The 13,572-nt window shown below is 40.5% G+C and overlaps 1 protein-coding gene across 1 annotated transcript in view; it reads right to left on the bottom strand.

The window, feature by feature from the left end:
• EPB41L4B (erythrocyte membrane protein band 4.1 like 4B) overlaps positions 1 to 13,572 on the bottom strand; it is a 184,578-nt gene that overhangs the window by 39,507 nt on the left and 131,499 nt on the right. Inside the window, exon 19 of the mRNA XM_065830950.2 lies at positions 11,968 to 12,035. Coding sequence (XP_065687022.1) covers positions 11,968 to 12,035 — 68 coding nt within the window. The remainder of the gene's footprint in view (positions 1 to 11,967; positions 12,036 to 13,572) is intronic.

The following is a 13,572-nucleotide window of genomic DNA, read 5'->3' as shown; positions in this document are numbered from 1 at the left end:
TTAGCTCTTTCCACACTGGCCTAAAACATCTGTGACAGCTCCTGTTTCATGTCCAAACATTCTTTCTCAGTGTGAACATGCTCAAAACTGTTGCTGCTCTCACTTCAGAAACCAGATGCAAGAAAAGCTCAGCTTGATCAACTCAGAGCCTGATCTGTGTTTTAAAAATGGTAGGTTTTTAATATCACAGAAACTCTTACAAAAGATCGCATTGATATTCCTGAAAAAGAAGCAACTATAAAGCAGAATAATTTCTATTGTTGTCTTTTGAATTGTACAGGCAGAGTATATTATCCTATATAGAAAGATATGATTCTTGAAGAGAAGCCTTGTAACCATTTTGGCTGTTTGAATAGAGTCATTATGTGCAAATATAACCATATGTAAAGTCCAATATGTAGTAACTTATTTGAGCTGAAATGTTGGAGGATCAGTGGTACTCAGACTTAAAAGAAAAGAGGAAAAGGAAAAGGGAAAGGGAAAGGGAAAGGGAAAGGGAAAGGAAAAGGAAAAGGAAAAGGAAAAGGAAAAGGAAAAGGAAAAGGAAAAGGAAAAGGAAAAGGAAAAGGAAAAGGAAAAGGAAAAGGAAAAGGAAAAGGAAAAGTGCAGTGTAGTACAGTTCCTTTATAAGGTTCTATTTCAATGTCATTAATTCATGAGAAACATTTGTTCTGTATCAGTATCTAACCACTACAGCACAAAAATGAAGGTACTGAACCAAGAAAGAGTTACTTAATGACCTGGCACCTTACATAAAAATCTGTCACTTCTTGGTGAGAATGACAATAACAACCATGAGTGTCAGTGAGCAGTGGCAGATCATCAGAAACTGCTGGTGCACGGAGAGCCACGGCACACTCCTGGGCAGCAGCCAGCAGGCTCTGCTGAACCAGCTTCAGCCCCTTTCACAAACCTGCACAGAAACATCAACAAATCTTAGAGAGAGATCCCCACAAAACCAAGAAATTTGTTTTGTTCTCAGAGTAGCAGCCAGTGGAGCAACTGAAACCAAAACTGCTCACAAAAAAAAAAAAAAAAAAAAAGCACACTGGACATTTCAAGTGACCACAGATATTCACTTTTTCAGCTTGAAAATTCCCCAGGGATGTGATGTAGGTGCTCATGATGAGGGACTCAGGGGTCCCACCTTGGCTCAGCTGTAATGGGAAGACTCGTTTGCAGGGCTGGAATGATGCCACTCCCTGCATCATCCCTTTGCCCACCATGGCTTCCCCAGACTGATGTGCTTTCCTCATCCCCTGCTACACTGGCTTTGGGCAGACCTCCTTAGTTCTTCGAAACACGGCAGGTGGGCTGTGTGGGAGCAAACAGTTGTGTAAGATGAAAGGGATAAAGCAACTTATCTTTCCCTGGAAGGTATAGCACAGAATTTTAAACCCACCGAAGTCTGCTGGGCAAACTTGCTTCCTGCACTTGTCTTTATCATGTTTTATCCTCTTTGCTTTTGTCTGTGCCTTTTTTTGCCATCTGGAACAATCTCTCTCCCTCCATGCTCTAAATCTAAGGCCAAGACGTGGAGGCTAAAAGCTCCATGATTTATAAGGATACAGCCATCTGCCTGAAGGGTGACCTGCCTTCAGGTCATGGAAAAAAAAACACTGGATGATTTTGGACTTCAGAACTCCCTTTGAGTGGGAATATGGTAGTGAAATCTTGGGGAGAAAAAGCAAGGAAAAGAGGAAAAATATTTGATAGGTGCATTCTCTTGTGTGTGAAAGACATAGCCTAACAAGCTAAGCAAAAACACACAAACACACAAACCTTTTCTCAGTCTGTGTTCTAAGGGTTTCACACTTTAATTTCTTTTTCAAATTATAGCCCTCTGAAGCTAAGAAACAAATATTTATTTATTTATTAGCTGAGATTGTATATACATTGTAGATGTACAACAAAGCTCCTTCCTACAGAGCAGAGCAGCCTGATTCAAAACGAGATTTCCTTATCCTCCTCACCTGAGTTTTGTTTCTTTTAAAGGAAAAAATAACTCCCCCTCCCTTGTCCTTGTAATGAAACTGTATCTGCCATCTAGAAGAAAATGGCATGCTCCTGTGGTCCAACAGACAGATAATGATGATACAGTAACTGTTCTCTTCCCCCAGCTCTGAGTAATGTTGCAGGTCAACATTCAGTATCTAAGGTCAAACTAAGCTACAAATCCTACCTCTCCACAAAGCACCCAGGACAGCCATTATAAATGCTGTGGTTTCTACAGAGCCTAGGTGCAGCTTCAGGGACATGGCCAAAGAAATGCACCTCAAGTGGGGTATTTTGTCTACTTAACCTCATCTGAAAGGTCTGAGTGCTGCTCCTTTCTCTGTAGTGCAGAAATTAAGAATACAATTGCAAACAATCAGCATCTGACTTCAGGCAATAGGTCAAAGGGGTCTTTAATACTCGGAATGAAGTCAAAGAACATACCTAGGTGTTCTATCTGCAATCTTTAATGCAGACTGGCATGCAAAGGGTATGCAAGAGTTCAGCTTTAAGTTATGACTTTGATGCAGAAATTACTGGGTGAGGTTCCTGTAAAAAAGCCACAATAGCAGATCCATTAACCTGTCCACTGGAATGAGGCCAGGCTGATGTATTTAGTTATTCACTTTGTTTTTGGAAACAATACTTGAAATTTTTCAGTTGGAGAATGAATATTTTCATTTCTGAGGATGAAGACTGAATGAAAAATCAGAAGTTAACATACATGATGTTTGTAGATTTCTAGAATATTTGACAATACATTTAGGAGGAGATATTCAAATGTTAAGTTTCAGACTCTGCATCATAGAGTTGAGAGCATTCTGATTCTAAGAAAATACAACCTGCTTGGATTCACTGAAGCTTATGTCAGGTAAAACAGAGCACATAATTTTTGATCAGCTTCAATTCTGATCTGCCTAAAAGTTCTTTCATATGTGTCAGTTTTTCTAGAGAACAGAAGTCTTTGACTTGAGGAAACAAGCTGTCCATAATCATCCAGGTGACATATTCTTAGCCTCCAAATGTTAATGTGGACATCTGCCACAGCTCTCACCAGATGGCTGGTCCAAAACTTCAGCTCTGTGATGCTTAGAAACTACCGACCTTGAAACTGTTCATGGGTAAGGCCCCAGACATGAAGATGTGGTGTCAGTTTGCAGTCTTTGTAATAACTGCTGTTAGATACAGTGTCCAAGAGAGCTTTGTGGGCTACAGCCATCTCTACCAGTTGAAATTTCCAAATAAAAATCAGTTCATGTGCCTTGAAGTCTTGAGCAGCTGATAAGCAGCTGTACAATACATTCCACATCTCTGAGAACACTACTACCACCCCAGAAGGAAAGTTTGGTGTTTTCTTTTGGTTTGTTTTTTCTTTTCTTTAAAAAATATTGTCTTATAATTCCAAAGAGCCTAAAGTCAGTGTCACTGATAGGAGTCAGTGTGCAGAGTACATACTGTTGGACAAGGTAGAACAAACTCCCTGTGCACATGCCTATATGCTGTTGGTAAGCTACCCTGACTTTCACTGGAAATGTATGTACAAAGACAGATACTGAGGTGTTAGTTTCAGATTCAAAACGTGTACAAATTAAGCAAACAGTAGTATGCTTTGCACCTTGGTCATATAGTTGTATCACCTGCACAGAGCCAAAGTTCTCTGAAAAAAATGGTTGAGATTTGCACTGCACCAGGTACTTCAGCAGGTTGTTAGCTCAGATACAAAGAGATGATAATTCAAATATTAATATAGCCTTTTCAGGTGAAAAAGAAAAAGAAAAAGCACCAGAATGCAGACATTACTTTGCTTGATATTCTTCCTTTGATGATACACGACTTTTATGTATAAGAAGTATCATCACTTTGGTCAGAAAAGGTGTAGGACATACATAAATTGAAAGGCAGCCAAACACAAAGCCTAGTGTACATCAGATGCATGAACCACTGCAGGGGAGTCTCATTCTGACAATATGTATGAGAAAAGCTTACCCCGCATTGGGCATTCAGAAGACTGCCTACGATTACTTCTCCTGATGCATCCGTACCCTGTATAACTTGATATAATTTAATATTTTCCACCCTTCTTTTCTGGTGTGCAGCATCATTAAGCTCTGTGAGAAAACATTTAATTTTATGTTACGTGTTGAGCAGCTCCTAATGTAATCAGTCTTAATGTAATAGCATAATTTGGTTTTGGATGGGAAGATTTACAAAGAAAATTAGAATAAATGAATGCACAAAGCACCAGCTGGTGCTTATACCTACTCCCACATAAGAAGAATATTTCTATTTGCAATCTTGTGAAAGATGAGATAATTTGGATAACAAGGATCAACAAAGGGTGATGCAGCAGTTGGTCTAAACAGAAAGAAATCCGCAGACAAATCCTGAACCATGTGGGATGTGAAGCATGCCAAAGCTGGTAGCAATCCAAAAGCATGTTATATGGGAAAATAAATATTGCAGTCCCTAAATGTACCACATGCTGCACAACACCGAGTGGCAACAGCAACAAGAACAGTAATAATTGACCAGCCAACTTGAGGGCTTTGGTTGAGGAGGGCTCTTCACTGACAACACTTGGGCAACTGCCTCAGAAATGCAGGAACTTGCATTTACAGGTTTGATTAAAATTTTGCATAAGAGGCTGTATAATCTCCATCCCTGGAGGTTTTTGAAGTCCAGCTTGACAAAGCCATGTCTGACCTGATCTAGTGTTGGTGATAGTCCTGCTTTGAGCAGGAGGCTGGACTACACAACCAGACACCCCTTCTAATCAACAGTTCAATAATTCTACAATAAACAAAATTTCTCAGAAACAATGTCAATCACTATTTCAATTTTTCAAAACATAACCTCAAAGGCTGTATCTAACTATTTTAACATCTGGATAGTCTTGAGTGTGTAACAGTAAAACAACTACTGACAAAATGAAGACTAACATTTAGCCAATGATGAAGAAAGTGTTAGTGTTTACATGTACCAGCCCTTAAAGGACCTTCAGTCAGACTACCCAAATCATATCTAACCTTTCCTGAGCTCCAAGTGACCATGAAGAAAAAAGTAAATTATCAGCAAATCTGATAAAAGCCAGATAATTCCTGTCTTACAAATTTTATTTCAGTTGCTTACCAAAATTTTTTTAACTTCAGACATTTTTGCTAACATTTCCGCTGTCTGACTTGTCCCAAGAGGAAGGTTTGCCTTGGCAAACAGGCTACACATGAGAACAGTATTTTGTCTGGTTCCGAAGTATTAGCAGTTCCTGACATCTGTACTAATTTGGTCTAATTTTTCACAAACTGGAATTCCTGAAGCAGGTGCAGCAGAGTTATACCAGGGATTACAATCAGCCATATTTGAAGAAGAGAGCAAAATAAGGAATGTGTAGACCTCTATGTTAAATACAGCCAAACTGTGTATGAGAATCTGTGTGCACATGCACACATATACACACACTACAGGCTCACCCAGGTGGTCATAGCCAGACACAAAACAGAAGAGTTTTCAGGAGATGTTCATGCACAGGCATTGTGGAAGTTGTACAGATGATACTTCTGTCTGACAAAGCTTTGAATAAGGAGAGGAATAATGGGAGGTATTATCTTGATGGGGTTCTGAGGTTAGCCATATATTTATTACATTTAACAAATGAAGCAAGCTGGCAATTAGATGGGGAATTTCTGGGAAGTTCAAGAGGTTATCGTTGTAACAGCCCATTCCTTCATTAAGAAATGGGTGAGGTTTATAAAAAGGTGAAGAGGTGACCTGTGATCCGCATTTATTTGATATGCTGCAGGAGAGAAACCTCTGCATCCCTGATCACTAGATGAGTAGCGACTCTGATCAAGAGGAGAGTGGGACCAGAGGTGATAACAAACTGGGCGACTACATCTTCATTTTTGTATTTCCTACAATAAAACATAGTACTTCCTTCATTATATATATGTTATAGCAGACATCCTGGACCCTGACCTCTCAAGGCTAAAAGAAACAAATAAAAAATTCCAGTTGGAGACAGGTGATGAAAGCCTTACCAAAACCATACCTAAGAACATGCAGTGATTTCAAACCTGAATTACATCAGAGATCTAATCAGTGAATTCTCCCTGAACACGTCTTCCTTGACACTTCCATCTGAACACTGAGTTAGATACCTCGGTGCAAGGATGTTTCCAGCAGACAGGGAAATACCTCTGTTACTTCCTCATAATCCTTTCTGGCCCATTCAGCACCATGACAGGTCCTCCTCTTACAATACTAAACAAGAAAATGTTCTGTTAGAAAGGCTTTTCTAGCTCTAGTGGAAAATTAATTCCTCTCAGTGGTCATAATAGGGACGGACATGATCACTTCCTCCCTTGCAGATTTGGAATCTACATCCCAAAGAAGTGCCACTAAAAATCATTGCAAAATGATTTGCATTGCATTGCATACTCCGAACTAGACTGATGTTCACAGAAACATACTTTTACTACATGCCTTAAAAAAGCATGCCTCACTCTGCAAGCTGGTAACTGCAAACTAACTTTTTCTCTTCCTCATCCAATACAGGTAGAATAAAGAGCATAATAATGCAAATACATAAATAACACAAATTTCCAGGTATTTCTTCTTCTGTAAATCAACATTATATTCTGCCTTGTCCAAAATGCTTATGCCTCAATGATATAGTTGGGCTGTACTTCTCTACATGTATTACTTGGGTGCTGATGAAAATGTGTGTGTTTTCAAGTCTGTTACAACAGAGCTGTAACAAAGATACATCAAACTCTTCTTGGTAGGACTCCTGTGTCTTATCAAGATAAGTTGTGGCTCTCCTATTTAACCTGCTTTTGAAATTCCCATCCTGTTAGCTGCCCTCATTTGACTCTGTTCAGCTGAGAGCTCTGTCATGTGCAGCCCGTACAACCTCCCCGGCTGCCCCAGTCCAGATCTGCTGCTCTCCCAGGGGTTATCAGCAGAGCTGCAGGGTCAGCAAGGGGAATGTACGACTATGTCCCAATTCATAGTGCACCATATCAGTCTTAAGTATGGAATAGAAGAGTGTAAGCTAGGACACTGCAGCACGTATTAGGGTGCTGAATCATCAGCTTTTTCCTCATGGAATGTGGGAACCAGCACTTGAAACAGTCTGTGAGGAAGAAAAAAAAATCCTATCCAGAGGAGGGAAAGCTATAGAGACACACAACACTGCTCCCCAAAAGCAGAGAGAAGATCCTACTCTTCTGTGGTCCTGCATCCTCCTGCAGCTCAGTTGGTTGTGTACCAGCTAGTTATTAACAAGGAGGATCAGGAGACAAACCTTGCACTTCCAGCCTGTGCACCAAATGACAGAACAAATTTCACAAGCTTTCCCCTCCTGAAAGCTGACAAAATAGTGCAATTTCAGCTTCAGCTGAGGGTTTTTCCCCTATACTTAAAATGACTTAGATATAGAAGGATCCACAGTTTGCTAACAGGCACAGAACAAAGGTGAATAAATTGACTAGTACATGATGAGTCTGCATAAGCACAACATTACACACCATTCTGAGGCCATGCCCAACAAAATGACTGGAGACCTGCTTGTAGTAAAAGTGCCTATACCACATATACATATGAGTAATTACTAGTTGAACCAGAACTAATTCTACAAAGAGCTACAGTAATTGTCAGCCAAATTGAGTCTGCTGTGGCAGATGCTAAAATAATTGCTCAGGGGGATAACAGGCCATAACCAAGCAGTTAATTCATTAGAAATGTAATCTTTGGAGTGGCAATGGACGAGCAGACAAAATGGTAGCAAAGAGAGTACAGTTCTTTAATCAAACAAGCACTACTGTCCTACTTCCTCGCCTTCTATTTCCCTATTTATATGAACAATTCATGCTCCAGTTAATGATCAAACTTGCATCTGTTTGCTTACTAGCTAGCCTGAGCAAATTTCCCAATGTCTTGGGTTTGGAAAAAATAGAGCATTTTGCTAGTGCATTGTGTAGTCATCAGTAATCAAATACATGTAGTCACTGTCCCCACTATAAATCTCTTGCATGAAAAGAGTGGACTATTGTTAAATAGCTGAGAAAGATACTGGTTTCAACTTCCAAGATACTTTAGCAAACAAGCACTCCTCAAACGTTCACACAGGTGTTGTCTATAGGAATGTCTGAATGGCTACTTGCAATTATATTCCATAGGGATGGCTTTTTCACAAAGGATACTTGTGTATTTCTCAACTAAAGAAAAGCAAAACTCCCAGGGCCCTTGTTTCACCAACATGAACTAACCCTTGACTGTATTCAGATGCAATTCATAGCAGAGCAAAGGCTCATTTATGTCCATCTAAGTCCACAAAATAGAGATCACAGAGGATGTTATTGGCAAATTAAATAGTCTGGACATCCATAAATCCATGGGTCCAGATGGGATGCATCCGCAGGTGCTGAGGGAGCTGGCTGAAGTCATTGCTAGACCATTCTCCATCATTTTTGCCAAGTCTTGGGAAACCGGAGAGGTGCCCGAGGATTGGAGGAAAGCAAATGTCACTCCAGTCTTTAAAAAGGGCAAGAAGGAGGACCCGGGTAATTATAGACCGGTCAGCCTCACCTCTGTCACTGGGAAAGTAATGGAACAGCTTATCCTTGGTGTCATCTCAAGGCACATCAGGGATAAGAGGGTCATTAGGGGCAGTCAGCGTGGCTTTACCAAGGGTAAGTCATGCTTGACCAACCTCATAGCCTTTTATGAGAATGTAACAAGGTGGATGGATGATGCCAGAGCGGTGGATGTGGTCTACCTTGACTTCAGTAAAACCTTTGACACAGTCTCCCACAGCATCCTCACAGCTAAATTGAGGAGGTGTGGTCTAGACAATAGAGTAGTGAGGTGGGTTGCAAACTGGCTTAAAGAGAGAAGCCAGAGAGTGGTGGTCAATGGTGCAGAGTCCAGTTGGAGGCCAGTATCTAGTGGAGTGCCTCAGGGGTCAGTACTGGGGCCAATATTATTCAATATATTCATTAACGATTTGGACGAGGTAATTGAGTGTACTATCAGCAAGTTTGCTGATGACACAAAGCTGGGAGGAGTGGCTGACACACCAGAAGGTTGTGCTGCCATCCAGCGGGACCTGGACAAGCTGGAGAGTTGGGCAGGGAATAACCTGATGAAATTTAACAAGGGAAAGTGTAGAGTCCTGCATCTGGGCAGGAACAACCCCAGGTTCCAGTATAGGTTTGGAAATTACATATTAGAGAGCAGTGTAGGGGAAAGGGACCTGGGGGTCCTGGTGGACAACAGGATGACCATGAGCCAGCACTGTGCCCTTGTGCCCAGGAAGGTCAATGGCATCCTCGGGTGTATTTCAAGGGGGGTGGTCAGTAGATCGAGAGAGGTTCTCCTGCCCCTCTACTCCGCCCTGGTGAGACCCCATCTGGAATATTGTGTCCAGTTCTGGGCCCCTCAGTTCAAGAAGGACAGGGAACTGCTGGAGAGGGTCCAGTGTAGGGCAACAAAGATGATTAAGGGAGTGGAGCATCTCCCTTATGAAGAAAGGCTGAGGGAGCTGGGGCTCTTTAGTTTGGAGGAGACTTGAGGGGTGATCTTATTAATGTTTATAAATGTATAAAGGGTGGGTGCCATGAGAATGGAGCCAGGCTCTTCTCAGTGGCAAACAATGATAGGACAAGGAGTAATGGGATCAAGCTGGAACACAAGAGGTTCCACTTAAATTTGAGAAAGAACTTCTTCTCAGTGAGGGTGACAGAGCACTGGAACAGGCTGCCCAGGGAGGTTGTGGAGTCTCCTTCCCTGGAGACATTCAAAGCCCGCCTGGACACATTCCTGTGCAACCTCACCTAGGCGTTCCTGCTCCAGCAGGGGGATTGGACTAGATGATCTTTTGAGGTCCCTTCCAATCCCAAACATACTGTGATACTGTGAAATATGTCACATGCTGGCTGTCTGCAAGGGTACATATGTTCCTTGAGCAAGGGAAGCCACTTGAAGAAGAAAGAGAATTGGTTAGACAGTGATTTTATTTTGCATTCTTCTCTGAATTTTGAGTGCAGGCTGTTAAAATTGGTCTATCCCTGAGCATTGATTACTTGTATATTTGCACCTCCAGGACACAGACACAAAGCAATAAAACAATAACATTTCATTTGGCACAACCGACTATAGAGGAAACAGACATAAACCAGATAAAAATAAATACTAGACAAATATACACCAGACTGATGCATACTGAGAACTCCAAAGTGGCTTTTATGAGTTTATAAGCTTGGATGTGTGAAAAAGAAAACAGTAAAATTGGTTTTGCATCCAGGTTGCCATCCTTACTCTTGCTGAGTAGTATAATTCATTTACAGCTCAGCATGATGAAGAAGGAAAGAATCTATTACAAAACGTGAAATAAAAAGGTTTTTCTACAGGTGTTATGCAGAAGTTCAGCAAAGGTGAGTAAGGAAAGCAATCCAAATCACATAGGACTTTACAAACCAGGTCATCCTGAACTGCTTCTGGAAGTGACAGCAACCCAACACAAAGTATTGTGGCAAAGACAATACATGGAACCCATTTCTGTTAAGCAAAGAAAGAGGTCACTGTGTAACATACATGAGGAATTTTCTCAGTGGTCCTAAGAACGTTTTGTGAAGGTCCAAAAAGGGCAATGGCACAGGAGAAAAGTGGGTGATTCTAAATATCAAGTAGACTTTGCAGCCCCTTGGACACACAAATAGGAAAATCACAGCCTGCCAGGGCTAGAAGTTACAGCCCTGGAAGGTGTCACAGGATGAGAGATGTGTGGGGAATTGGGAATCACAGCTGTGCTGCAGGCAAGCCAGGGACTGCCACAGAAAGCAACAGCATCGTCTCTCATGTCTCCTCCTGCCCCAGCACCATCAACCATCCTCACCATTCTTCTCTAAGTAGCTGCTTTCACTAAGCAAACGTAGTGGTTCTGCTAACCAATCTGATCAGAAAGGACTTTTTGAATGAAATGTGTTTTGAAGACTATGGCTGCTTTATCACCTTATATAAAAGGTACACATTTGAAGGAAAGGCTGACATATTTTCACAAATATAACTGTTTCTTTTTGAGTTCAGAACATATGTCAAGCATAATTCATTACCCCCCTCATCCAGCCTTTCCTATAAGATGCTTAAATGTTCACTTTCAGTCACAAGAGTCACCACCAGAAAGTTATAAAATAAAATCATGAGATGACTACTGCTTCTGGTACATATATCTATTACATATGCATAAATACATAAAGCATATACACTGATTAACAGCCAGTGTGATTGCCGTGCTTCAAATCCATAATTTTCTTTTCACCAAACTCTCCTCTTAGAATGAACACTAAAGATCAAAAGAATAAAAATATGATCCAAATCAGTCACTACAGTCTGCAATTGAGCCATTTTTTCTGAAGGCTGTATACCAACTGTCTTTTCTTCTGTAAACAAACAAACAAACAAACATCAACCATTAAACCATAAACCAAACAAAAAACCCCACAAACAAACAAAAATAAACAAACACTAAAACACAAAGACAACCAAAAAACCACCCAAACCAACCAACCATCCAACCAAAAACTTTAACAAATCAGAAAAACATAAAGACAAGAATATTCCAGTTTGGACACCTTGCACATTTCTGATAAAAAAAGTTATGAAAAGTGGTTAATTTTTATATAAGCTTTTCTAAGTCTGTCACTAGACCTGATTTTTTACCTTCAGCTTTTGCTAATTGTTTAAGTATATACACTTGGCCTAATTTTTAAAGTTGAGCTTTTATTAGTTCCTCAGCTATATCTGATATATGTATATAAAATCAGCACCCTTCTGACAAACACCTCACATCATTGCTTGGTGAACTTGAGGATGAGCAAATTGACTTGTAATACCTGTTTGAGATAATGGTTGGAAAATACCTCACTATATCATGCATTTATTTGATGTTTTCCCTACAGACAAGAAGCAACAGACCTTACATTAGGGTCCTGCAGGCTGGAGGTCTTACTGGTGTTTACAAAAGAGGTCTCTTCTTTCACAGCCTGTTAAAAGAAGGAGCCAAAGTTTAGTACAACATCCATACACTTATGATAATACATCTGTTTATTAAAACAAAATCCTATAAGCACCCCAGTTTAAAAGGCACAGTAATTTTTTTTTATGTCTCCTACAGGTGAGAGTTGGTATAATGAGCTACAGTGTACAATGTGCAGAGCAACAGTGTTAGAAAGAGATTGGGCAGGGATAAAGGAGAAGAAAGAAAGAAAGAAAGGAACACTGACATTTACAGTTCTTCCCAAAAGCATTTCAGAAGAAATTATAAAAATCAACCCAGGAAAACACACTGTTGTTGAGTTGTTCTTTTAATTGGAGTATAATAAATATTTATGTAGCCTAATCAAAATAATGATGCCAACTCTTCATTCAGTCTTTGAAAAAATAATTGAAAAATGAGATCCCCTGCATATAATCACACTGTACATGCAATTCACAGAAAATCTCAACCCCTATGACTCTCTGCTAAATTACAGAATCCTGCCTCTCACATAACGTTTGTCTATAGAGTCGAAAATACCAGTATTGCAAAATGACTTACACTAAAATTGCTTGATTACTGAGGAAACGCCCAATTCACGTAGGTGCTGGTAGATTACACTCTTCAACCGAGATGCAGGGTTCCACAATTCATGTGTAAATGCCAGTGTCAGTGCAACACTGCACCCCTCTACAGAAAATACCGGCTGAAGGCACAAGAGTATCTCCAAATCAGTAATGGACTTGACAGGCTCTGACATTTCCCTCTCTAAATGGATAGAAGGGAACTGATTGGGCCTATGACAGAGTGATTTTTCAGTCCTCAATATCTGAACCATAATAATTTAAAGCCAATGGTCCAGATCAAATGGAATTAAATGTGTCAGTCTCACCCTCTTCAAAAAGGAAGAGACAGGTTCCTTCAAATCCATCACATCCAGATGAAAGGATTTTACAGGCATGTAAAAATATTGTAAATTTGACGTGAGACCATTCATTCAACCCAAACTGATATATTCCATTTCAGGATGCTCTTAAGAAAAAGAAAGAAAATGAAAGCCAAGTTTTTTCTACACCTTAGCAATGAACTATAAAATATCAGTAGGGATGGTTACTGCTTGGGGAAATTGCCCAAGTTGTGATAGTTTTATGTTCATTTCCCTCTTGTGTGGGAACAGGCTGTTCCAGCTTGTACACACAATTAACTGTATGGGTAATTAAATTGGAACCACTGGGAGCCTGGCAGAAAGTGAACTCTGTCCTCGGCCTAATCCAGCTGAGGCGAGTACCAGAGGTGATGGGTTAGGGAGTGTTTTGACACAAGTTTCTCTGTAACCCTTCCTGTTAGAGTTGTGGCACCTTGTACATTGATACCAAAACCAGCAGCAGAGAACCTGAACCCCATCAGCAGGTTTGACCCTCTGCTAGGGGGTTAGTTTACACAGAGCAAGCTAGTTTACAACTAGTTTACTCAGAGGAGAACAGGATCAGCAGTAGGTACTGGAGAAGTTACACCCCAACACAGTATTTGGGTTTTATCTTCCT

This window comes from Patagioenas fasciata, chromosome 2 (assembly GCF_037038585.1).
Source record: "Patagioenas fasciata isolate bPatFas1 chromosome 2, bPatFas1.hap1, whole genome shotgun sequence".
In the NCBI taxonomy this organism is placed as follows: domain Eukaryota; kingdom Metazoa; phylum Chordata; class Aves; order Columbiformes; family Columbidae; genus Patagioenas; species Patagioenas fasciata.
The sequence above is the reverse complement of the archived record's forward strand: the minus strand, read 5'-3'. Positions and strand labels throughout refer to the sequence as shown.